Source organism: Enoplosus armatus, chromosome 19, assembly GCF_043641665.1.
Source record: "Enoplosus armatus isolate fEnoArm2 chromosome 19, fEnoArm2.hap1, whole genome shotgun sequence".
Taxonomy (NCBI): Eukaryota; Metazoa; Chordata; class Actinopteri; order Centrarchiformes; family Enoplosidae; genus Enoplosus; species Enoplosus armatus.
Genome location: NC_092198.1, coordinates 8510225 through 8536585, shown reverse-complemented (window position 1 = coordinate 8536585; position 26361 = coordinate 8510225). Strand labels below are relative to the sequence as shown.

The following is a 26361-nucleotide window of genomic DNA, read 5'->3' as shown; positions in this document are numbered from 1 at the left end:
TGTTGTCAGACACCAGTACTGTACGCCTGCTGTAACTAACTGGTTTTGGCCTGACATGGTGAAGTAAAACCAAAAGAAGGCTGTATGTATTCTGACACGTTTTCAGCCCATTTATCTGCTCGCGTTACATGTTTGTCAGCATAAAAAGAGGAGTAAAGTATTGTAGTTTTGAGTAACGTTCCCGTCGCCGCTGTGGAGCCGGATCGAGACGCCCCTCCAGCGGCGGTGGGATCTCCTCACAGCCGCGGTGAAGTGGTGCCGCTTGGGGAAAGCCCTGCCTCAGGGCGGCGGTCGACAAAATGTGCGGTCGCCTCGGCCAAGAAGAAACTTCCGAGGATCTTTTTTTTTTCTTTATTGTTTAACATCCTCAAATGCGATGAGAGGATTAATGAAGCGCGTCTGCCGGACCCATATGTCCCCTTTAGTGCCGCTTGTGCTTAATTAAAACCGAATGGATACTCGGGGGCCCCTGGTCCTCCTGCTGCAGGAGGACTGACTTACTGCTCTCTGCTGACATTTTACTGAACCTGTTGAAGCTTTGAGGACTCTAGGCTCAAGAAGAAAAAATCTTATTTTTATATATTTTTATTATACTACTGTAACAGGCAAAGGTGCCATAAATATATCATTTTATTTACGAGCAGGTTTTTATTTGATTGTGATTTTCCCCTGTAAATTATAGGCTCGCCAATGAGGCTCAGGTTATGTGGCTAAAATTAATTATTGTGTTCTTCCTCAACTGCCTTTCCACATTGTTTTATATTGATATTTGTCTCAATTCGTTTATTTAGCCTATAGGTCAAGATTTTGACATTTTTTGCGTGATCTAACATGTCAAGGCTTGTGCCAACTCCAAACAAATGTAACCGATTAAATCTGTATTATATTATTAATAGGCTAACAATGATGTTTGATAGAGGGATCCCGGACAATAGCTGTTTGTCGCTCTGTAATTGTGTGTGCCACTCGGTGCTAATTGGGGGTCAAATGGGCAACAAAGCACTTGAACGGCAGCAAAAAAAGTCACGCCAGAGTTATAAGAAGCCTCTCTGATATCTCCTGTCACATCCTAATTAGACCGATAGCACGAGCCTTCTTTTTCTTTAATCCACGCACGAGCCCCCTGGACCTGACAGCACTCTGTAAAACCCCACAGAGGCCGCCTGGCTTCATGTCCACACACACACACACACACACACATATGTGCAATACAGGACTAATCACAAGCAATGCAACAGATGCCTGATAACATTTTGATCGAGATTGTTAAAGATTGGATGGATTCTTCATCGTCTATGGACCAAAGGCTTAAAACATCATTTGAAGCTGAACATGATTTCGATTTGTGCAACATGTGTAGATGATGCATAGCCTAACTTAAGTTTCAGCTCAGTCAGCCATCTGCAGATTGATGGAAACTATGTCTTTAACACCTGTTTACCCACCTTTATATGGATCACAAACTGAGTTGCTGTTTGGAGCCTTAACGTCCACTTCCCTGTCTGCTGTTTTCTTGTGTGTATCACCCGTCTTTAAACTCGTGTTTGCCTCTGGACTGTTGAGCAGCAGAGCTCATTTCACATGTCTCCGTGTGAACTGGCCAGCGGTGCGCCCTGAACCAAAGAGCAGCCGTCAATAAAAATGTTGGATTATCCTCTTTATGGGACGGGATTAACATAGCTCCCCCATAATTCACATTCCTCCCGGCCTGGTCAGAAAGCACGGGCTCTAGTGATGTAGCAGTAGAAATATAAAAAGAGGGGCAAATTAAAATGACATTTGATAATTGACCTTTAATTTATTTGGCACTGCTGGCTCTTTAAATGTAAGATTTACGCCAAACCAGAAAGTGTCAGATGTGAATAAACATGTGGGTAAAATGAGATGGGTTCTCCTTGTTGACATGTTGTGGTGTGTTGTGTGCAGAGACAGGCGATAAAAACAATAAACAAAGAAGATTTAGATGGATTTACACATGCAGGCACAGTGTTGGGTCAGGTCAAGTGGTCTTTATTGTTATTTAGTGTGTTTGTGGCCTTCTCACCGCACTTTACAGCTCAAGTGGACCTTGCTTTGCCTCTGGCTTGATTTACCCTGCACTCCATATTCCATTCAACTAATATGTCCGTATAATAATTTATCATTTCAACACTTGAGACACGGAAATAACTCTATCAAATTCACAGCTGGGTTTGTGGCGCATGTATGGCGCGAAGCAAATTTGCATACAGGTAGTACAAAGAATCACAATTTTAAAAGAAATCTAACACAATGTGGGTGGGGGGGGGGGGGGGGGTAATTCAAAAACACATAATGGACATTTATGAGCACACGCAAACGGACTGATTGTCTCTTATAACTACTTTTAAACATATTTCTCATAAATTAATAGTGCATCCAGGTTCATGTCAGAGCTGCTCTCTCTCTCTCACACACACACACTCTACAACACACACACACACACACACTCATGCACAACGCTTTGATCAAAGGGGCCCTTCAGCGTGCCAACAAAATAAAAAAAAAAGACAAGAGAGGGGAGTCTTTAAGGAGCTTAGAAGAAACCCTGACCTATTCCTCAAACTCAACCAAGTTAGGCTTTAGGATCTTTCGCTCTTTTGATCCTTTTTTTCCTTTTGGTCAACACATTTGTTCCGTGTCCTTGATCAAAGTCAGTCTGAATGTTCAATAAATTAACCCAACAAGTGAGACAACCGGCCGGCAGTCCTGTTCTGCTCTGCCCGAGGTAGCAGTTGGGGCCTGCGGTCGTGGGAAAACGCCGCACTTGCAGATCCCAACCTTGGGTTTTAATTTGCCTGTATAGTCTGCAGTTTTTGAAAATGTGTCCCTTTTTAATTCTCTCCTCTCACAACACTTGAAATTTCCACGCTGCTTGGTCTTTGTAATCCAAACAGTCCGCGTTGAAATTGAGCTTCCATGAGGAGGCTGTTTGGTCCTTATAGTCCAGGCAGTCTGCAGCGCCGCTGAAGCCCAGTCCCGCCGCCCCGTACGCCGACGAGGAGAGGGAGGACGCAGGGCTCAGGTGGCTGGACACCCCGCTGCTGCCCATGGGGCTCATGGCGGAGCCCGCAGCGGATAGCTGGTGGTGCATAGGCGAAAGGTAGGAACCGCAGTCCATCCCGGTGAAGTAGGACGAGGAGCCCGTGTAGCCCTGGTTGTAGCCCGATGCCTGGGTGTAGGTCATGGGATAAGAGCGCTGCATGCAGGAGGAGGAGGAGGTAGACATCGGGTCGGAGAGCGGCGAGATGGAGGCCGGGCTCCAGATAGACACCGGCGCCGCGCTGCTGCTCACAGCCGGGAGAGTGGTGCTCGAGGGCGGCGTGAACTGCCCGCTGGCCCCGCTCTCTGAGCTGACCTCTCTGACCGGAGAGCCTTTCTTTTTCACCGGCTTGCTGACAGCCTTGTTCGGCACTCCACTTTGTGTTTGCTGGGCCTGCTGGCGATGTTTGGCCCGTCGGTTTTTGAACCATACCTGGAAGAAAAATGCGTTTAAATAAATTTAGTTTGACTATAAAGACATTTGGGTTTTGGAAATGTTCTTTTGGCTGTTTCCAGGTTTAAATATACTCCACAAACCCCGCAGTGTAATGGTAAATTGAAAAATGGGTAAGTTCAATATTCAAGGTATCACAAAGCCAAATAAAAAAAAAAATCATTACATCTCATCTCTATTTTCCAGACTATCCATTATATTCATTGTTTTGTAATACTTACGTAATACTTTACATTTTGTCAAATTATATCTAAACTCTGAAAATAGAAAAGTGAGTTAGGCCTACTTAAAAAGCGAGTTTATAATGTAAATATCATCGTCTCAAGAGGTGACTGTTATCAAGCTCTTCTCCAACAATGGGACACTTTGCCCTGAAGTGGAGTGTCTCGCCTCTCAGAGACAAATGACCAATTATCGATCTCCCATTAATTAACTGTGTGGCTGAGGTGTTTGTGTTGGAGACTCACCTGCACGCGGGATTCAGGCAGGTTGATCTTTAAGGCCACCTCCTCTCTCATGAAGATGTCAGGGTACCGAGTCTTTCCGAACAAGTTCTCGAGCACGTCGAGCTGGGCCCGAGTGAAGGTCGTCCTCTCTCTCCTCTGTTTGCGAGGGGCTCCTGATAAGATGAGGGGAAAACAATGATTATGAGTTACAGCTTGATCATTTAAAATATGCCAACTTCTGTAAATTGATTGTCAAACTGTCAAATATAACCCTATTTTATAAATGATACTTAAACAGTCTGATGTTAGGAGAATTACAAATAGCCTAGAAATTAATCAGTCAGATCTTAATGTAAACAAGACTTGTGTTGATCATTGCAAATAATTCTGGCCACTTTCAGGTTATTCAATACACATAAATACTAAACTAAATCTAAACGGTTGCACCCTGGCGTGTATTACCTTGGTATCCCATTGAAGGATGCAGCAGGTCCACTCCTGAGGTAGATAAGCTCAGTCCGTTCACCGTGTACGGCGGCTGCTTCAAATAGGACATCATGCTGGCGGCTGGACGAGGGGGCACCAAGGAGAAGAAATGCGAAAAATGGGGCAGAAAATAGTGTTTTAATCCTCTCGCGTCTCCGTTTGGTATTTCACCTCGTCCAGATCGACCTGAAGCAGGACGCAAAACAGGAAAGGTTCTAAGGTTTTTTCGTCTGTGTCCGCTGATTTTTAGGCGCAGCCTTCACGCACCACGGTGGGTTTAAAGAAGTGGGCGTCCTCGGACTCGCAGGGCTCTTAAAGCCGAGTGGAGACCCCCAGCTGTCCCTGCTGGACTGAGGATGCTCTGTCTGGCTGACAGGCGTTTACGCCATCACCCCCCACCACCACACACACACACTAACTGCTACTATGACCCCGCCCCTTATTACCCCCCCTCCCCAAACACACTCCTCTCCTCCTCTCCTAGTACCACCAAAACAAAACATTGTCGTTAAAATGCGCACACTCGTTGGGCCCCAACCGAGCTCGCAATTAGCATATACCCACAGGTTAGGCGAAGCTAAATAGACAGCTGATTGGGGGGCCATTTGCAGAAACAAAGCCCACTGTTGACAGATAAGTAATGCTGATAACAAAAGACTTTAGGGAACAAACAAAGAAGCCAATACTGCAAACTGAGCGCTCATTCAAATACAACTGAGCATCTTCAATTCTATATCTCGGGCCTATTGTTAGTTTCCACTAAAACCCTTGTACATTCAAATGTAACGAAATTAAAATACGAAGGACAACTTCAGCGAATAATTTGAAACATGGAGGCATTCCCCAAAGTGAATTCTGACATATTATTGAGACTCCTCGGGGCTCCTCCTTTCCTAATGAATTGCTCCCGGTAATTAGATTTGGAAGGTGAGACTATCGAAAAGTGTTGATTAGAGAGGAGCACTTAATCTTAATCTAAACAAACAAGGAGATGGACCACTAAATTAGTCTCCAGGTATTATGGGGGGGGGGGGGGGGGGGTAAGTTTTACAGGAGAAATTTTAGTGTCCTATTTTACTTCTAAAATGATTCAGCTCTTCCTTTCACTTTATCTAAACGAGGTCCGTTAACATCTTATTAAAATAATCGAACAAATTATTCAAACTTTTATAATGACGAAAAAAACAAACTAAATACACACTAAATAACATGTAACATTTTAACAAGGATACAATATTCTGTTCTTAGATATTATTATATATTATAGAAATATCATTACTAAATCAAGTATAATCGGGCCACTACATGAATAATTTGTGAGACAAATGTGTAGATTTTGATAGGAATATTACATACATATTATAGGTCTATCATAGGAGATTAAATATGTATACGTTTAATATTAATTAATTTTAGTATAAGAGATACAACCAATATTAAATCTGTTATTTCATTGTTAGATCTAACAGAAAAAAAAACATACACAAAAAACAAAAAATCAAATGTTTGCGAGGCCTTAATATTTTCTTTTTTTTTTAGTAATAGCTAATTAGTCTACGTGCTGCTGTCTGAGGCCTCTCCTAACGTTTCCAGTGACACCTACCTGTAGAATAATGTTCCCAGGACCCCGGGGTGCTCCTCTCTATAGCCGGACCCCTCGTTTTTATAGAGCCAATAACGGCCACTCCAATACTCAATCTGTCACTTTTTTTCACCCCCGGCTACCGGTTGCTCCACATCCGTTCAATAATAAATACCCTGCCCAGCCATTAATTATTATTGGCTACAAGAGATTTTTTTCCTTCTTCGTCTTTCTGTAAGAAATTAACGAGATAATCCGGACGGCACGCGCTGGCCTGATTACAGGACGCCAGCCACGACTCCGCATTCAGGCCTCCTTAATTTTCTGCGTCACGAAAATAAAACAAAGACCGGCATTGTATTTATCAGACCAGCTGACTGCCAGACAACCAACCCCCCCCCCCCCCCCCCCCCCCCGCGCGCCCCCCTACACCCCTTAACCCCAGCACAACCAACCCTACAACTCACTTTCCCAAACTGACACATGCACGTTCATACGGACCTTTAAAACTATTATTATCATTATGATTATTGCTTCGGTCCAGTGGCCTCGTGAACAATTGATTTTTTAAAACATTTTGCAGAAGCTCTATCGTCAAAATGTAATGATAATAATAATAAAATTCACCAATTAAAATTAAAATTCAAGTTCTGATTATTATGCAAATCAACATTTAACTTTATTTTCTAAAATAAATAAAATAAAATGTATTTCCGTTTACAGAGTTTCTTCTAATAGCTTATGTTATAGCCAACAGTTTGATTATAAACTAGAACATTTACTATGAATTTAATGTGATTGAAGATTAAAAAAAAAATCCTGTCAACCTACAACTTGACTTTAGGTGGGTTTCCCCTCCTTTCTCTGCATGGCTGAATACGGCCGGAGTCTGTAGTCTAACAGGCAGCAGTTGGAGTGTATTATCTGAAGTTGTGCACTGCTCCACCGGCCTGCTATTAATCGGTTGAATGCCCCTTTGCTCCGAACGTGCAGCCCACAGAGAAGTTTCAAAGCACGCCTACCCAATTATCTCCCTGTAGGCTATCTGCATTTCCACCGCACGCTTTTAGAATGCGATTCAAATCAAAACCTTCCCACTTGAATTCATCTATACAAATATCAGCCTGCTTAAACAGCGAAAGTTAAATAAACCACTTACTTAAATTGTTTTTTAAAACGTCTTTTTCTAAACGCCCTCTCTCGGCGGCGCAGACTGGTTATATCAAGCGGCTTTGATTAGTTTCCTCCCGGGTAATCTTGTTGGATGCGGATAATACTAAGAGATGCTCGGTATTTATGCAGGGAGAGAGAGACCGCGAGGAATTTTAGCAGCCAATGGAAATGAGAGAAAATATGATGGGCAGAGGTGTGAGAGGATGCAGCAGCTGGAGTAAAAGTGGCCTGGTGGTGGCAACATCAGCTCCAAAGCACCGCTGCTCCCCCTGACGATACTGTGCTACCACGTCTTTATCATTTAAAAACAAAGAACATGTTATAGACACCCCTCTCAGCATTAATAATTGCGTCTACATTTTATTTTCAGTTGGAGAACAAGTGTTTAGAGATGCCCATATAGGTGTGGTGCGTTGACCGAGAGCAACCAATCAGGGCCGAGCACCTGCATGGAGCTCTTCTGAGCTGCAGCTTGCAGACTTATTTGTCAAAATAAGCTGAGCAAGAAAAACTGAAGCAGTGTTTTGTTGCGAGAGGTGAAAATAACTCACATTTTGACTTTATGTACATCTCTAAGGAGATTTAAGAAAAAAAATGGTGGCCCCTGAAGCTGTACACCACTTCTCTGTTGAGCCACTTGATAAATTATAATTTTTTTTATTATCAATGGAGCTCATTCTGCTCTGATCTGTCAGTGCTCGAATCCAGTTGTCCCAGATCAGTGTAAATGCAATAATTTAAACAGGTTTCATTCCATGTTGACAAAACTTTGGCCTCGGCAGCCCCGACTGAAGGTTTCGATTGATGCTCCCAAACAAGCAGCAGGTTAGAGAACTAATTAGGAGTCTACATGCCAGATGAACAGACTGTGAGGCTGCTGGGTTCTTAGACGAGACTAAAATCAATACGACCTTTTAGACTAAAGACTATGGACTCTATAGAAACTCATTTACAGCATTTATGGAATTTGTCGTTATCATTGATTCAGTGCAGCTACGTGAAGTCAGAAAATTGGAGCGAAATTTAAAGGAAACGACTATATTGTTAATATTGTGATTTGATTTTGGTCATTTAAAAGACTTTTTGAAAATCCCTCTTCGCGTGCAGTGTTACTGTAAGTGGAGTTTTCCCGTTCTCCCTCAGCGATCACACTAAAACAAACAGCCTAACCGGGCTTGAGTGTCTGGTCCCCTTGTTGTCCCACAGCGATGTTCTTGGCTCACGCGGAGTCCTTTCATCTTCAGCTCTGATATATAATTCATCGGAAAATATCTAATAGCCCTGGGGAGCGTTTCAGCTAAACGGGGCCGTGGTTGTGAAAAGGTGAAGTCGCTTGTTAATGTCTGTGGCAATATGCCCTCCCCCTGTCTGCGGGCCAATTGACGAAGTCACGGTTTCTCCTGCTGTTAGGGAGACGAATTGAAGGCTAAGAATCGTGGGACTGAGATACGACTCTCTCACGGAGCGCTGGATAATACTGGCTGGCATGAGGGAGGTATGATGTGCTGCCTCCTCTCTCCTCCAGCAGCCTTTTGTTTGCTCTGCAGGACTGGTTAATATGGTGACATGATAGCAAAAATCTGAAGAATCCTTTGTGGCCATGGGATCTCTTAAATCTTCTTCTAAATTCACATTTGGCATACAATATTTATAACCTATAGTGATATAGTCTCATATCTATTTTGAAAAGTGATGAATCAAGAGTAGGCTATCTGGTTTCATTATATGTATTCATTTCAAATGCAAAGTATTGGAAAAGGGTTCTTGTTTTCAGTGTTTGTGGCTCAGAATGCATGTAATTTACCTTTTGTTATAACAGGTCTTTTGACCTTTATCACTGTATATCTCCATAACCTTTTGATTTACTTTTCAAAGGGGCATAGCAGTCTATCTATCTATCTATCTATCTATCTATCTATCTATCTATCTAATCATGGTAGTGCTCAATATTATTGGATCCTCAGTTTTTGCATCAACCATTTCAGTTCACATGAGCTGTCCATCTCAAGGTCAAATCAATGACTTGGCCCACTCAACCGACCCCATCTGTTACACACTGACACACACACAGAACTGTATTGGACATTATGACAGCTTGATTTTTGCCATCTGCACGGCCATCACATTGATAGATTTATTGATAGGCATGGCGGAGGAAGCGATACATGCATTGATGATTCTACAACAAACCAAAATGAGCGTCCATGGATATTGAATTACGGTATTAACCGAAGAGTCTGCATGAGCTTCGGACAGCAGGTGTTTCTGAGGACAACAACAGACACACCAGACAGAGATGGAAGCATGTTGATGTGGGGACTAGTTGCAGGGCTAGTTAGTTAACTAACTAACTGAGAGGCTTCATACCTGGGTATTGGTTAGCCGGCTAGCTTTTAGCCTGGTTGCTAATGAGACAATAAGGTTACACAGTTTATTCAAGAGACGTCTTTCTAGTTTACTACTGTAGCTGGCGAGGTAACAGAGAGCACATTAGCGCTAGTCATTCATAGAAGCTCTCTAACCTTCTCTCTATTTTCTCTGTACAGTACCGTTTACTCCCTCCTTGCATTTTGTTCTTTCTTCCTGTACATCATTTGATTCAGGCAAAAAAAAAGCTTTCCAAGGGAATTAGGTCGTTCATGAAACAATAAGTTAACACTCTTTATTCAACAGCTGTATTTCTTTAACTAATTTCTGTCTCATAACTGAATAAAAAACATGCTTTTTTAGTGTCTGGCAGAGGAGCGTTAAATAAAACTGGATGTTGCAACACAGATAAAAAGCTATGATAGCTAGCTTCCTCCATTTTGCCCTTTCCTGCTCTCCGATTCCTCAAAGGTCTCATTGACCTGTTGGTCAATTTGCACGTCAGCAGGCGGCCAGCTGACAGACTCTTTGCTATAAATTTACTTGGTTTGATAGCTACGTATCAGTGTAGTGTGTTTTATATTGCACCTGCAGTATTATTACCATTTAACCCCCTATGTGCCCACTATCGCAGGGCTCACATCATATCATATTCATGCCCTTCATTGAGATACATCCACCACTTGTGGTTTGCCCATGGGAGGGTTGAATGTCTTGTCCCTGCTGGTACCTCGTTAACCTCCCGCGGCCTGCGGCTAGTGTTAGCCAAACTGAGAGGCCTCATACCTGGGTATTGGTCAGCAGGGACTGGCCCCGGGAGACCTGGACCTCCCACCGGGCAAGGGGAGGGAGGCAGGCGGGACAGAGGAGGGCCAAACAAAAACACAACCTGGCATCCCCACGGCAAACAGCCCACCTACTGTCAGCCAGCATCTGGGGGGCACAGCACACAGCCCCTCTATTCACATTCTGATGACGGCAAATACTGGGCAGCACACAAACACACACACACACACACACACACACACACACACACACACACACACACACACACACACACACACACACACACAAACACTGTTGCAAGTGGCTGGGTTCATACAGCAAAATGTCACCTTGCATACAAATTCATTCATCGCAAACCTGCAACAGAATGAACATTTGTCTGGTTTTAGTTTAGCTGAGAATAGTTAAAAGTATTTTTGAAATGACTGAGCTGAGTTTGGAGCTGCACCAATCAATGTTTTGTACAGAGATTACTGCCAAAAATATACAGATGTAACTTTTTTTGAGGTCCATCTAAATGCTTTGAATACGTTGTTTAGCTGTACTTTCAAGAGAATAAAGTGCATGTGGAGAACAAAGCTCGGAAATTGCAAGATAGAAAGAATGACAGAAAGAGATTGGAGGAGAGAGTGACAGAGAGAAATAGGGAGGAGGAGTGTAAAGTTAATCCAGTCTGAATCGATGGGCACGGCTGCAGGAGTGACACTGAAAACAGTTTTTCTTTTCTTTCTTTTCTCTGCAAATTTGCTCTCCCCTCTCCCTCTCTCTTTGCTTCCTCCCGTGCCTCTCGCTATTTTTCTGCCTTCTTATCCTTTTTAATTAGAGGGGCTATTCTGCTGCACAGAGGACCTTAATCCCCAACTGACCAACAATGCAAAAAGCCAGCCTTTGAACAGCCGACCTGCACCCCTCCTGGCCCCCAAACCTTCCCCCACCACCAATCACTGCCCTGCCCAAACACTCCACTGCTCCCGTCGTTGGGAAAACCAGGCTCTCTTCCCTTCTCCATCTTTTCCAACTTCTTGGACAAAGGCCTTGGGGGACCACTGCAAAGAAAAAGTGTCTGAAAGAGCATTTCAATATCCGCCAAGGTTCTCAAAAAGCTTTGGTTTGGTACTGGGACAAGGCTGAGGTCAAATGGCAGGTGACTCTGAAAGACGAAAAGTTACTAAAATAACCTGCTAACATCTGAAGTGTAAGGAAAAGAACTAAAGATTACCAAGGAGGCATTGTAATAGCAGGTGCAAGTCTCAGAGAAGCCAAATCAGCACATCTTTAAAATGCATAATTTTTTGTTTGTTTGCTTGTATGGTTATTGTAATTGTAATTTTGTATTGTAATGGCTGTTTCTTGATATTATAATTTTTACTTGTGTCGGTTATACACTTATTTCTCCTCATTTTATATGTTGTCTCCTCTATTTCCCACCTTCCCCTCTCTTCTCCCTGTAACCTTGTAACTAAATTAAATTTGCTGCTTGCTATGGTTTGTTTCACTGGTAATGGAAATAATTTGAGAAATAAATATAATCACACAGTACATGCACACTTAGAGAATTGTATTTCGAGATGATTTTTTACTTTCTTTCCTGATGAAAGAAGAGACTGAAGTCACAGATGGGTTAAAGTTGGCCAGTTCCTCATTGAAACTGAAAAAATATGGTTCGTAAAAGGTACGATTCTTCAGAAAACAAGTAGGTTAGAGGGCACAGTTATCTACAGCAGAAGCTGAAGCAAATTCCCCCACTGGGTCTCGTTTCCATATGTATATGTATCTCAAGATGGAGTCTATTAAGACTAAGCCCCGTTGTCTTGTTAGATGATTATGTGTGGCCATTATTAGTAAATTACCTACAGATTGAGATAATAAGTCAGGGTCAGGAAGGAGAACACAATGAGGGTTTGGGTAAATTACTCATCATAGATAAAAACACAATACCTGGATAATAAATCCATCAACCAATCATGTGCACCAACCTGACGGTTAGTAAGTAATCCAGTCCGATGGTCCAGATATTTAAATAATGGGGCAAAATAATTAGTCTCATAATAATGTCAATGCTAATGATAACAATATTCCAACTCTGCCTAAAAGCAGCTGAACCAATTTTCCTGTAATTTTGTTCAAGCGGATTTTCTATCAACATTTCACCAACATAGCAGTCTGACAAATTGCCACTGGAGCACAATGACAATTCTCACACTTTCAACCATGCCCCGCTTGTTAAAGACAGAAAAATGAATTTCCTTTCACCACAGACGACCGCAGTTTCCTATTTCTACGCCCGGCGTGCTGGCTCGACACTCCCTCATACAGACAGGGAAAAACATAGGCCAGCCAAGCCTTCTGCCTGGCTAATCACAGGCCCAATATTTCCATAGCAGGCAATTAGCATCTTGCTTTTATGTGTGAAATGGCTGAGGCGAGAGAAGGAGCGAGTCGGGGAGAGAGGCACTGTAAAAACAGAGAGAGAATAAAAGAGCAATTAAGATGTTGGGTGAGCGGAGGACAGAGACAGGCAGTCTGCTGCCGTGTGATTTGAGGCTTGCAGGCCCAGTAATTAGCCCTTCATTGTGAGATAATGGACTTGGCCGGTCTTCCTGGTTCCCCCTAGCTGCCCAGCCCGACTCGACCCGTGGAAGGTCAAAGGGCACAATGTGCAGTTTGGCTCCTATATGTTTGTGTGTTTATGTGTGTGTGTGACTGTAAATGTGTAAACCACCTTTCAAGACTTGCATCATCTCATGTTAAAGTCCAAGTCCAAAACGCAAAGAACAATGAAAGAAAAGAAGCCTTTGCATTCAGGTAAATTAATAATCTCTCTAAATCTGCAAAGGTTTTTGGATAAACCCTCAGTCTGCTTTAGCCTTTTGGGGTAAGAGCGTGCCAGTGAAAGCGGCGGCCGGCTTTGAGGCGTTGGAGTCATCTCTCTCCTGGCCTATCACTCCTTTCTGCCGCCATCTTTAGAAGAGCAGTAATCTGTGAACCCTGAATCATAAGCTTTGGGTAAATCTATGTAATACGGGTAATTCGATGAAGCAGTATTTTCCTGGTGAGAGGCAAAATCCTGTTGACTATTCAAGGATTGAATCATCCAACAGTAATGCCATTAGACCAGTGCCACGGATTCCTCGGAAAATGCTGTTTAATTGCCAGTAACCATCCATTGTTTGGTGACGGGTAAACACTAGCCGAGAGGGGCTGGATGGGGGGGGGCAGTGAGTGAGGAAGCGTGTGAAAAAGATGGCCCCTTCGGCTTCAGCCAATCGCCATTGAGAGACGGATTTACTCAGGCTCGATGAAGCCCGCGCTGCAAAGTGGCAGAGGCACTGGCTTAACTAAAGTCTTCAGGAGTATAAATGCAGAGTAACTCTTTCCTTTTTAATACAGGATTTGCTCAACAATACGATTTAGGGGGTGTCTATTCAAGATAGACATTTTTTTTTTTGAGTGGCGAGGTTTTTAAGGATCAAGTCTTGTTGCTCACGTTTATTAGCGCGGGACTCCACAGCTCAGGGATTGTTGGTCGTTGTAATCGTCGAGCAGTTTATCCATGTTTGTGTTTGGCTTTACGTATATACCCCCTGACACTAAGTCCCATTCTTTCCACCTGTGTCGAAAATCTTCAAGAACAATAACTACCTACACCCAGCCGTTTATCCTAAGCCACACTTACGCCAGCGTCTTCACAATAAAAAAGTGATATTAACTGTCCAAATCAACATGAACTGATCTAAAGATACTTGAGAAGTGTTTTTTCTTTTTAACTTTTACTAGTTAATCCAATTCTCACCACAGTGGGATTTTTTATGAGAATTTGAACATTTGAGGTGCATTGTTGTCCCTCCCCGCGGCCCCCTGCTCTCAGGCCCGTCCTGGAGGACGCAGATTGGAAGTGAGAGGTGTGGCGGCCGAGGCTCGCCTCCATTGTGAGCCGGTGCCTGGGAGACGAGCAGCACTGCCAGACCAGACACTGATTGGGTTTGACACTGCGTCCAGGAGGCGAGAAGAAGCTTTTCTTTTGCTCTTTTTTCTTCTTCTATAAGTAAAAGAGCCTTTTTTTGTATGAAAGGCCCCTCCTCTGCTCTCCTCTCTCCTCTAACTCCCCCTGGTTCTGTTGTGCTCCTCGCCCTCCTCCTCTGCTCTCTCTTTCACTCCTCTCTTTACGTTCCTTTATTGACACCCTCATTTCTTTTCTTAGATTAAAACCAGTGGACTTCTGTTTCTTTTGTCGTCTTCTTTTATCGTCCCTCTCAATTGGATGTTGACCAGTAAATTTGATTCTCAGCATCACAACATCAAAAATATTACCTTTGTCCTCTGTCCCTATAAGCAATAGTCGTTGTTTCAGTAAAAGACTGAGGGCAACCAAATCCGTCTCCTTCCATAAGCCTGACACTCTGCCACATACTGAGCCCACTAGTGTGTCCCAGGGTGGACACTCTGCCACATACAGATCCTTAATCACCATGCCTCAGGCTATGATCACACACTGCTCAACACTGGGCTTTTACACAAGATTTATCTTTCAATTTACTAAGCTTGGAGTACTTTTTGTCCTCAGAGCGCCCAACTGACACACTGTGGCCACTATTTGTGTCATACGATGTCATTTTGAAGGAATAGTTTGACAGTTTGGGACAGATGATGGTTAGCTAAAGACTGGAAACAGAGGGTAACTGCTAGTCCAGCTCTGTCTGTTGGTTACATAATCAGCCTAAAACTCACTAATTAATGGAGTAGTTCAAAATTTGGGGATCTTATTGGCTTTCTTGCCGAGAGTTAGATAAGATGATTGATACCATATCTGTACAATAAATATGAAGCTACAGCCAGCAGCCAATTAGCTTAACTTAGCGTAAAGAACAGGGGAGACAGCTAGTCTGGCTCGGTCCAAAATCTGCCTATCAGCACCGCTAAAGCTCAGTAATTCATACCTTGTACCTAGTTTGAAATGTAAAAATGACACGTTGCGGTGTTACAGAAGGTTATGAAACAAGCTACAAGTAAACTTTCGAGGTACTGGTGTTACCTTTAGACAGAGCCAGGCTAGCTATTTCCCTTGTTTCCAGCCTTCATGCTAAGCTAAGCTAACGTTTCCTGGATGTAGCCTCCGTACGGATATGAGAGCGGTAACGATCATCTCACCTAACTCTCAGCAAGAAAATGAAGAAGCACATTTCCCAAATGTCAAAATATCCCTTCAATGTAAACTACAAATAGAAACTGAGTCTAGTCACAGTTTCAACCCAGAGGATTATGGATAAGTGAGCTTAAATATTGCGACTACTAGATGGCGTTTTAATGGTATTGATTAATCTTCCTTGCCGATCACCAAAGGAGAGCACAACCCTCTCGATCCGCTTAATAGAGGCACTAATGACGAGCTCCATTAGTTTAATATATGCTTTTATCGCTGTGCCCTTAGATGACTGTAGCGTTTCATTAGACATGTCTGCCTCATATCTCACTTTGCACCCAGAGGAAACTGTGAAGGGATTAATTTTATGATGGACCCCCTGCCTCCTCCTGCCTCCCTCCTCCTCCTCCTCCTCTTCTTCTTTACTCCCTCCCTCCCTCCCTCCTCTCCTCAGCTCCCAGCCTCAGCCAGGGGACCCAGGAGGAATAGTGTCTTTGTCGTCCTGCCGTTTTTCGGAGTTGAGGAACAAGAGGAGTTTAATCCTCATTGTCCAGGAGACTGCAGAGGGTGAGGGGGGGTCCTCCGGCTGTAAAATGATCCAACTGGCCTCGGCTAATCCCCTCCTAACCCCCACTCTTGGGCCTGACCCCCCTCCCGGCCTTAATTCACGCCCCCGTACTACCACAGTATCACACTATAAACACAAACACACATCCAAAAGTGCAGAGCTGGGATTGGATGTACATCTTAAAAACGCAAAACCAGGTGAATGATGACACAAATCACCCAATATTGAATGTTTAAACTTTTTCCCCCACTTTCTCTCTCTTTCTCACACGCTTACAGGATGTCATAATGTCATTCATAGTTATGCAGTAAGTGGTTTAGGGGGGTATGTTTAAGTGGGATTTAACTTAATCACCTACACATAGGCTTAATCAACTAGTAACCCATCTTCCACTCAGGGGATCCTCACCGCCAGTAGAGGTGTCTAATCAACTGAACACCCCCCCTACAAACACGTTTTTTTGCCATTATAACGTGTGTATGTGTGTGTGAGAGAGAGAGTTATTTGAAGAAAATGAAAACAGCCTAATTTTGTACTTCTAACTGGCCGTGGTGACATGTGTGTGTGTTAGTGACAGAAAACAAACAGCCTCATGTCATCAGTAGTGTGATGAGGAGTGCCGTTGTGAGTGGATGTGTGTGTCGTGCAGGAGTGTGTGTGTGTGTGTGTGTGTGTGTGTGGGTTGACGAAAATAAAAACCAGTAAAAAGCCTTGTTTTATTGTTCTTCTCATTAGCTGAAGGATTATTTCAAGATTAGGCAGGACAGGGCTGGACAACTATTTGACGTTAAGTCTTTCTCTAACAAGACGGATGCTCTCCAGTCTGCACAAAATCTTCTCCTTTGAATTTTCCTACCTTGCACAGACCCCTCCCTCCCTCCCTCTCGATGTCTCTCCCTCTCCCGTTCTGTCTTTATTTCTCTTCTGTTCCTCTCTCCCTTCCTCTCTTTCTTTTCCTGCGCTCCTCCCTGAGTGACAGCTCAATACCCAGCTCTTCCAGGCTTATCTAGCCTCAGCAGATGGTTGACTTGGATCACTGTTCATACGCCACGATCTGGGCTGGTGATAAAGACTGTTACAGAGGGAATAATGCTATCTCTCTCTAGCTTGCTCTTTCTTCCTTTTACTCCTTCTCCTCTCACCTCCTCTTGATCCACACTTTGCCGTTTTCTCCCTCTCCATCCATCCCTTTTCAACTCTTTTATTCCGCAGCTCTTTCTATTCCTACCTGGCCCTGTCTCCTCTTCTCCTTGTCGTGTCCTCCACCTTTCTCAACTGTGCTCTTTGTCCCACCAGCCCCCCCCCCCCTTCCTCAACCCTCCCCTCTGTGTCTCCTCATCTCCCTCCATCCCTCCATCTCTGTGCATTGAATCTGGTGCTGCGTGATTGTCTCTGCCTCCCTGCTGGGCTGGCGCCTGTCTAAAGGGCCCCAGGACCCTCACACACTGAGGGTCTCCAGCCATGCCAGAGATGCCCTCTCTCTCTCCCCTCTCCTCTCCCCTCATATCAGTTCATCTGGTCCCTCTTCATCTCCACAGGATAGAAGAAAAGGTCAAATTGTGTCTCTTTCGGCTCTTCTCTGTAATCAAACTTACACATAGAAGTCTGTATCTAAGTGCATTTATGACATACATCTGTTAAAAAAGCTCCAGTTAGCCACTTTAATATGCTTTACAATAGTGAATACACGCCAAAAGCACAATAAGTAAACAGGTAGCCTTCAAAGTGCTGCAGCCTGAAGCTTTTCGAGTCTCACATCTGCTGTTTTCATTTGTTTCATTTACGTGATCACTACATTTAAACAACTGATGTACACTTCACAGGCTTGAATTACCCATTTTATGTATACTTCACTTGTCTGGATTGGCCATTTGATGTCCTCCTCACATGTTTTTCATTCTACACAGCCAACCAACAAAGCAAAAGGAAGAGAGTATAGCTGCCACGCGCGGATGAAAAAAGGGACTGAGTGCTGGGAGCGATATATAAATGAGAACATATAACACAGCACCTTGTATGGCAGCGGAGAAGCAGACTGGCAAAGACATCACTTGCACACACCATACATTAGATGAGCCCTGTGTGATGTGTGCCAGTGTAATATGAGAGGGAAAAGACATGAAAAGCGAGCTGAAATCCTGTGAATATGAGGTGGTCTCTTTTGGAAAACGCAAAGAAAAGATATTGAAATGTATCAAATGATAAGTACAATGACGCCAGCATGCAGCGTATAAGGAGCTGCCATCCCATATGTGGTGGAAAACCTCCTCCCCTGCAACTCACTGGTGGCTCTCTCTCTCCCCAATACTCCAGACAATTTGCAGCCATCTTAATCTGAACGGTGGAATCTGGCAACCACACCGGAGCACCTGCATCCGTCCAGCCTGACCCGCTTTTGTTCTGGTCCGACCCCCTAACTTTAGCCCCTAATTAACCCAACAGAAACTAATTAAATACAGCTCTAGTGGACCAGACGCCAGACAGAAAAAAAAAATACAAAAAAGACGAGAAGAAGGAGGAGGACACAGGGAAGTGAGCGGAGTGAGGAGAGCGAGCCAACGTGACCAGAGTGGGGGGGGGGGGGGGGCAATAAAGGAGATCCAAAGGTTGGCCTCCAGCTCCTGAGGGAGAGATTTGAAGAAGGAGGGTACTTGGGTGTCACTGTCAGCCTGGGTTGTCCTGAGCATGTTGCCACTCTCTGCTGACCTTATACTTCTTTACATGCTGCTGTTTTTCAAGGTATTTTGGGTTCTTCCTCAAAGATGAGCATGGTTGCCAACTACTGTAATCACAAGCACACCAGTCACATGACGCAACTGACGCCCTGGAGATATTTGGAAAAGGGTAAAGACAGGATGGGGAGAGCCATGGAGAGACAAGAGCAGTGTAGAATGAAAGCAGGAAGAAGAGGAGGAGGAGGAGGAGGAGGAGGAGGAGGAGGAATGGGGGGAGAGAAAAGGAAGGTACGGGACAGGATTGTGAGAAAGAAGATATATAAATATGGGTTCAAACCAGCCAAGTGTCTCTGGCAAGACGCTGCTGCTCCTAGTCCCAGGCACAGCTCGCTAAGTGATAGAGAAAGTAATTAAGAGAAGCCTGTTCAAGTAGATAGGCCTGTAAAGGAGATTTGAAGAGGGGAACTGATTGTGCATGTCTGATTCCAGCTCTTCAGAGAGTTCTCAGCCCCAAGGCTTAGCTTTCAAAGGGCCGTCTCTCTCCCGTCTATCTTTCCGTCTCTGTCTCTGTAACATGTATCTACAAACAAAATATGACTCTCACTCTTTCCACATGTCAAGCACACGAGTCCATGGTCGCTGAATGTAGGACAGAGAGAAGGGGGATTTAGGCAAGAGGAGAAGGCATCTCTCTATCTATCTATCTATCTTTACATGATGTAATGCAAACTATGGCTCAATAGAAGTGCCTTGTGTCATAGAGGAAATAAGGCAGCACTGTTGGACTTGAAAGTTCACACGATGTCTTCTCCAAATAGTGATCCACCTCGGGAGTATGTGGACATGCTCGTGGACACGATGGAGCAACACTGCCACCTAGGATGGGCTACACCAGATTGCAGATAAACTTGGACTAAAGGAAGTCTGCCGTCTCGGTCTTGGAGGTTATTTCCGCTCAAATCTGACTTGAGTTGCATGATTTAAACGTCAAATCTGACTGGCACTTTTAGTTTTTTTATTGTCCCAATATTTCAGGAGAAGTAAGCACACTGTGCAGCTATAGGGACACAGACAGACATATCCCTGATAAATACTTTTTAATTTTTTTAATCTATTTATTTATTTGTGTTTATGTTTTTTTAAGGTCAGCGCTGAGACGGCAGGGGTTTTCTCTTTTTTTTAACCTGATTGGAAAAACAGAAAAAGGACGTACTTTTTCTTTCTTCTTCTGTTTTTATGTATAGATGAAAACCAATGCTGAGTATTAGGAGGCATTATTAGGAGTCTCACAAAACTCACTGAACTTTGGGGAAAGTTGTATAAAAAATAGCAAATGATAAACAACTCACCAGTACTTTCATTGGCTACCACGCTGCGAACATTTGTTTTGCCTGAGATAAGTACATTATGATTTTAATGGACACTTTAATTGATAATAAATTACTCATTCCTAAAATGGATCTTACAGTTGGCAATTCATTCATACTTATCTTTAGGGCAGCTGGAGACTTGAGGTCCATGATCTCAGAGCCTCTGTTGTTCACTGAGTCCATCATCCAAGGTCAAAACCACACTACACATACTGACCATGTGTGTGTCTGTCAGAATTAAAGATTTTAAAAACACTAAGCATGTCAATTTGTATGTGTTGTTTTCAGCTGCTTCAAAATTACTGTAATGTCATAATGTGTGTGAACTTTGTTCACACTTGAGTGCAGTTGTCTCAGTCTCTGTCCACTGTCTAGTAATAATCATATAATCATGCAATCACACTCAGTGAAGGAAAATGCAAAGCAGGGGTTGAAATGTCATGAGTAGTGTGGCCTGTATTATACCTTAACGTGTCACATACAGTACGCACATACCTCAAAACACACTTACTTTCGTACTTTCTAGGATGAAGACTACCCAGCAAACTGAAATATAAAGACCAACGAAATTAATCTCCTGGCGACATCTACTGGAGAAACTGCAGTGTTGCTGTTGCAAAAGAAAAAGAATAATCATAAATACATTTTCAACTTGGCGTCCTCTGCTGGTCGGAAGTAGACAAGTCAAGAGTTCGTGAACTTGAAGGGGTGTGAAACTTTCAGTACAACAACTTCCTACATCACATTTGACACCTTCATTGTTGAGACAATTTCCCAATTTAAAGTGGTCCAACATATGTCAGGATATGATACAAATTCAAATAGCCGATAATATGAAGATATGCAGAGGAAGAAGAATGCAAACTGTGAGAAAGATAAAACATAAAACTATGTTCCAACAAAAGGACAGATTCCTGTTAGTGATCTCAACACTTTTTCCAGGGTTTCAATCAAAATTATAATATTCTATCTTAATCGTGACTCCGCTCTAATGTGTCCGGTTTCCCTAACTTTTATTCATTTTTTCTTCTCTTACTACAATCCTCAAGAGATCTCTTATAATCCTTCTAGAGACAAGACGTTCTTGCTTCGTAGATCCAATACAATAAAGAGGAAAATGCAAATAAAAGTCAATAAACGACTGAACGGGGGACATTACTTTAGTTAACTGGTAAACAAATTACAGTAGGTAATTGGCCCTGGTGTCTGAAAAAAAGCTGCATCTGTCATGCGTTACACCACTGTCGTAAAACGCCTCTGTCTGCTGTTGCAATGGCGTGTGCTGCGACAGCACTTTGCGGCAGCAGGGAAATCGAGGAGAAAGCAGCGACTAACGACGCCAGCAGATAGGTTATCGCCTCAATAACCCTTGGATTTATGTAATATTCGGTCAACTAACTTGTATATTGATTGTATATCCCTCCGCCTTGTGGATGAGATTGTGTTCAACGTTTCCCAAGCGTGAATCTCCACCTTAATGCGGTGGGATGGCCACAGTGCCGCCTGGGCCTAGTAGCGCACTGCCTGCATCCCCGGCTGAAATTCCTCCTTTCCCCGGGGCTGGGAGCGCAGAGCCGGCGGGGGGAGACGGAGAGCCGGCCTGCCACAGGGAGGACTGTGTACCCGCGGACACAGGGACGAAGTCGCAGCCGGTAAGCGAAGTCAAAACGTCAGTTAAGAAGAATCAGAAAAACATGCTAGCGCGAGCTAGCCCGGCGGCACTGCACCTCAAAATGCAAGCCCGAGAGCAGCAGCAGCTAAACGGCTTGGTCAGCCCCTCTGAGGACGCTGACAGCCACCAACACGCAGGAAACCGGCCTGACAATCCGAGACCGTCCGTGGACAACTGTGACAGCAGCAGCAGCGGCAGCAATGAGGGGGCTCCAGCCGCTAGAAACAATAGTGAGCATTGCCAACACGAAGGCCACAGCCCCTTCTCCGAAAACGGCAGTCACTCTCCCCTGGTTAACAATAGCATGAACGGGATGCCGGGTTTCACAAGAACTGAGGCGGCTCACAGCCACCCTGGGGACGAAGGGAAAGAGGGGTTTGACCACACGGAGCCCCCGAGACCGCCCAGCGACGAGCCGCCGGACGCTGTCGGGCCCGGCGAAGAGGAGAGCCCCGTTGACCCGCAGCAGCCGCCGGCCGCGGAGCTGGCCCGGCTCGACCTGAGCAGCTCTCCCGGCCGAGCGGAAGAGGACGGCCACGGCATCCGCTATGTCCGCTATGAATCCGAGCTGCAGATGCCGTGGATCATGAGACTGATCACCAAGGACTTGTCTGAGCCTTATTCAATTTATACATACAGGTACTTCATCCACAACTGGCCGCAGCTCTGCTTTCTGGTGAGTATGACACTGACAACATCTCAATGTGAAAAACATGCCTGTGTTGTCTCTTTAACTTTGTTCATCAAGTCAAAGTAAAGTGTGAGCTACCCTCCTAGCACATGGATTTTGGTTACCTGGAGTTGCATACCATTACTGGGGCTGGGTGTGACTGCATGCTCATAGCTTTCCATCACCTGTCAGTGTGTCTCAAAGGCAGCCAAACATAGTGCTGATATGTACTGAAGATAAACACACACAGCGTACACACACATATGTAAATGTCTCACTGATAGCCCATTGGTTTGGAGTCTGTATTGTATCTGTTGGCAGCCACAACACCCACTTTTCTATCACAAAGTCTTCATCCTAGTTCATTTTGTGGATTTCAGTCTGAATTAATAGCTGTCCAATCAAGAAAAGCTGAAGTGACATGACAGTATCCCTTTTAGTTCATCACTGATCAAAGTGTCTTTTGTCAGTCATATGTGGACAGGAATTTAGAGGCAAGCAAGATTTTAAACCCTGACTTTCCAGTTTTAGTAGAGAGTAATGTGCCTAAAGTGGGTTTTTCGTCACTGTACCTACAGTGTCCAGTAAGGGATTTCTACTTTAATAAACACTGTCCTTTCTGTGTTTATCCTCTGAGCCCCAAGGTCGTAAACTTCCCATTTCCAGTTTGTCTTGAACGGCGCATGTGACATAAGAGGAAGTGCCATGAAAAAAAGGTCAGAGGTCAGCTCAGAGCTCTGGCAGGATGACAGGAACTGTACAGGAACTGTCACTAGGCTTTCAGCAGGCTCCCCCGTTGACACTCAGAGGACCTAACTGTTGTGTGTGTGTGTGTGTGTGTGTGTGTGTGTGTGTGTGCGCGTGCGCGTGCGTGTCACAGGCCATGGTGGAGCAGGAGTGTGTTGGAGCCATCGTATGTAAACTTGACATGCACAAGAAGATGTTCCGTCGTGGCTACATCGCCATGCTGGCCGTGGACTCGAAACACAGAAGGAAAAGCATCGGTGAGACTTGTCCTTTCATTATGTGCAGCTGAGACCAACTTGTGCAACAGCGTCTTTTGTGCTTTCTTTGACAACCAAATCTCTTTATGCAAATGCAACATTTAGATAAGTTATATCCTCCGAGTTGATGTTGAACACTTAAACTGAAGTGACATTGTTCAGCATTTGCCTTTCTAATACTAGCCGAGAAAATAGAAAAAACAAGCGCTGCTTAAAAGTTTGTGTTTTGTTTATTTGTGTGCCGTCACTGACTTAGACTCTTCTGTGTCAGGTACTAACCTGGTGAAGAAGGCCATCTATGCCATGGTGGAGGGTGACTGTGACGAGGTAAGATACTTAGACCCATTTCCACCGGAGGATGTTTCAAATTACATGTCATCCTTTTTCAAACCACATTTTAATATATCCACAGAATATTTATGTTTTTGATAAAAGCCTGAAACACATGTATGGGTTCGTATCAACATGCACAGGCTTTACAGGCCTTCACCATGTTAGTGTATGCAGTAGACTAGGGGACAGTCTTGCATTTACCAAACCAGTACAGAAAAAGTAGAAGATGCCAAAAGATCCCTGGAAAATACATCAATACATAAAATGACAACACATTGGGGGTGTAAAATATACAGTTAGTGTACGTTTAGTTTGTTATTGGTGTCGTGGGAATTTTAGGAAAAACAGAAGACTGGCAACAAGGGAGTAGTTCTTGTGGTTTATTCAAGAAGGGATGTGTTGTATTTTCCCACTACAATTGGCCCAACACCAATGCATCTGTGTGAGCATGAACCAAAAGAAAAAAAATCTCCTGCTGGTATTTCAAGGTCCATTTTGCTCGTCCTTCACTTATCTAAGTTTGCTGGTAACCTTGCTTTGATTGTCAGCTACTCCCAGCCTTTCAGTATCTTCCCTCTACTACAAACTGTTTCACTCGCTCGGCTTCTCTCTGTGTAGCCACATACTCGCTCACCTGCTTCTTACACACAGTAGATTTTGATTTTCAAATAATCTGAAATCTCCAGAAAGGTCATATGTTTGAGGTGGAAATGAGATTCCGTATTCAACTTTCTCCAGTCTCTTTGTTAAAGTGATTTTTCTGTTTGTGTGATTATTTGCACACAAGGGTACCAAGTACATGCCTTTATAGAAATGTATTTTTCATCATCAAGCAACTGCAAACTGTGTTGCATGCTTTCAGCTTGGTGCTTGTGCATCTGCAGGCATTATAACATTATGACTTAGGCTAAAAAAGCAGGGTTTACAGGGTTTCTTAACCCTAACTAAAAGGCATCACTTCATGCTGGTGCCAACTATTTTGTCTAAATCATACCATACGTTTTTAAAGACTGATCGTTTAATCTTCCAGGCCCCATTGGTTTGTCTTCAGAGTGTAATTTCCCACCTGCTTTGCCTGTCAACAGCAAACTTGTACAACTGGAATATCAGACCTTCCTTGAACACACAAACAAGAAAGATTGCTAAGCTATACCATCATCTGCATTACAACGCATTATTTTTCGTCATCTGTGCTTTTCCTACTGCGAAAATGTCTGCTCCATGACATAGTTAGCCTACAGTAGCATAAAGACGCAGTGGGAAACAGCTAGCTTAGCTCAGACAAAGGTGTATTTCAACACCTTCAAAACTCTCTTGTTTACACTTTGTGTGTATTTAACACACGTTGAAACAGACTATGAGACCATTGAAGATATTCGTGACCAACCAGCTGACCCCCCTCCAAACTCTACACACAGCAACTAAGACGTCAGGTGCCTTAAAGCTAATTTGCTGGCTTTGCATACCTTTTTTGTAATTCTGTACAAAGCCCAGCTGCCTCTTGGACATATCTGTGACTAGCTTGCTAGCTAACAGGATACAGCATGTAACTAAGGCAGGTTTAGAGTTGTGGGGTTGAGTATTTTTTCTTGCTCTCTAGTGTCTAGCCTAGGATAAACAACAAGGCTATCGCTGCACTGAACACAGATGAAATAAGCAAATTTTTAATCGGCTAAAACATGCAAAACCACTGTCAGGGTCCACAAACAGTCCACAACAACCTAATATATCTTTGTACCACGTTCTGAATGTGTAGTAAAATGATCCACTCATGTATATAGCAACGTAGTGACATGGCAATGTGTGTGTCCCCAGGTTGTATTGGAGACTGAAATCACCAACAAATCAGCCCTGAAGCTGTACGAGAACTTGGGTTTTGTCAGAGACAAGCGGCTGTTCAGATACTACCTGAACGGAGTGGACGCGCTGCGGCTCAAACTGTGGCTCCGCTAGAGGAAAGAAGAGGGGACGGGACAGCGGGTGCTGTTCACCTCGTACACTATCAGCTTGACAGCCTCAGCTCTGCCCTGGTCATTTCACTCTTATATACACACACACACACACTCAAACACACACAGTACACACACACACCTGTGTACAAACATAAGGAGTATGCACATAGGTATGCATAGACACACAAACACACCCTCTTTTTGTCCTTGACCTCCGAACAACTGTTGTTTAGGCAGAAACGGACTGACATCCCACCCGATGTTTTCATGAAGGGGCCCCTAATACTTTCTGTGACGAGGAGGGGGCGAGTGAGGGTGGTCTCTGGGATGACCTTGACTGGGGACTAGGTGACCTTTTTGACCTTCAAGCTTGGATGCCGCGACGTAAGTTGCGAGCAAGCTCAAGTGAGGACGTGCGTCCGAACCCCCAGAGGACATGGCACCACACCAAATCCTCCTGCAGAACACAGGACAAAAACAGACTTAAAGAAGATGACACCACACGAAACAAGGAAGCAGGGAGGTAAAAATAACAGACTGGGAAGAAAATATTTGTGGAGTTTATTTTTGTGTTTCTTTTTTAACCTTGTAAGTTGGAACGGTTGATGGAAAAGCTATAGTAT

At 43.9% G+C, this 26361-nt stretch overlaps 2 protein-coding genes across 3 annotated transcripts; one reads left to right on the top strand and one right to left on the bottom strand.

The window, feature by feature from the left end:
* Positions 1-2866: 2866 nt before the first annotated feature.
* Positions 2867-4519, bottom strand: LOC139302017 (homeobox protein OTX2-like). Of its 2 annotated transcripts, none has more exons than XM_070925565.1 (3): positions 4408-4519; positions 3982-4133; positions 2867-3493 (listed from the first exon to the last, which is right to left on the bottom strand). In XM_070925565.1, exons 1-3 carry the CDS (start codon positions 4517-4519, stop codon positions 2867-2869), a joined length of 891 nt encoding a protein of 296 aa, XP_070781666.1. The 2 variants fall into 2 exon arrangements, with proteins under 2 accessions (XP_070781666.1, XP_070781667.1); XM_070925566.1 differs by having other exon boundaries at positions 4423-4519.
* A 17075-nt stretch (positions 4520-21594) lies between these two features.
* naa30 (N-alpha-acetyltransferase 30, NatC catalytic subunit) lies at positions 21595-25739 on the top strand. The gene is made up of 4 exons (XM_070926390.1): positions 21595-22455; positions 23330-23453; positions 23725-23780; positions 25602-25739. Exons 1-4 carry the CDS (start codon positions 21595-21597, stop codon positions 25737-25739), a joined length of 1179 nt encoding a protein of 392 aa, XP_070782491.1.
* Positions 25740-26361: the final 622 nt, after the last annotated feature.

Excerpts from the sequence above, each read along its gene's own strand:
- LOC139302017 (XM_070925565.1), bottom strand. The coding sequence starts at position 4,519 with ATGATGTCCTATTTGAAGCAGCCGCCGTACACGGTGAACGGACTGAGC. Across the intron at positions 4,134-4,407 it reads CCAAGGTAATACACGCCAGG|GAGCCCCTCGCAAACAGAGG; the intron begins GTGCAACCGTTT and ends TCATCTTATCAG. Across the intron at positions 3,494-3,981 it reads TGCCTGAATCCCGCGTGCAG|GTATGGTTCAAAAACCGACG; the intron begins GTGAGTCTCCAA and ends TTTTTCTTCCAG.
- naa30 (XM_070926390.1), top strand. The coding sequence starts at position 21,595 with ATGGCCACAGTGCCGCCTGGGCCTAGTAGCGCACTGCCTGCATCCCCG. Across the intron at positions 22,456-23,329 it reads GGCCGCAGCTCTGCTTTCTG|GCCATGGTGGAGCAGGAGTG; the intron begins GTGAGTATGACA and ends TGCGTGTCACAG. Across the intron at positions 23,454-23,724 it reads ACACAGAAGGAAAAGCATCG|GTACTAACCTGGTGAAGAAG; the intron begins GTGAGACTTGTC and ends CTTCTGTGTCAG.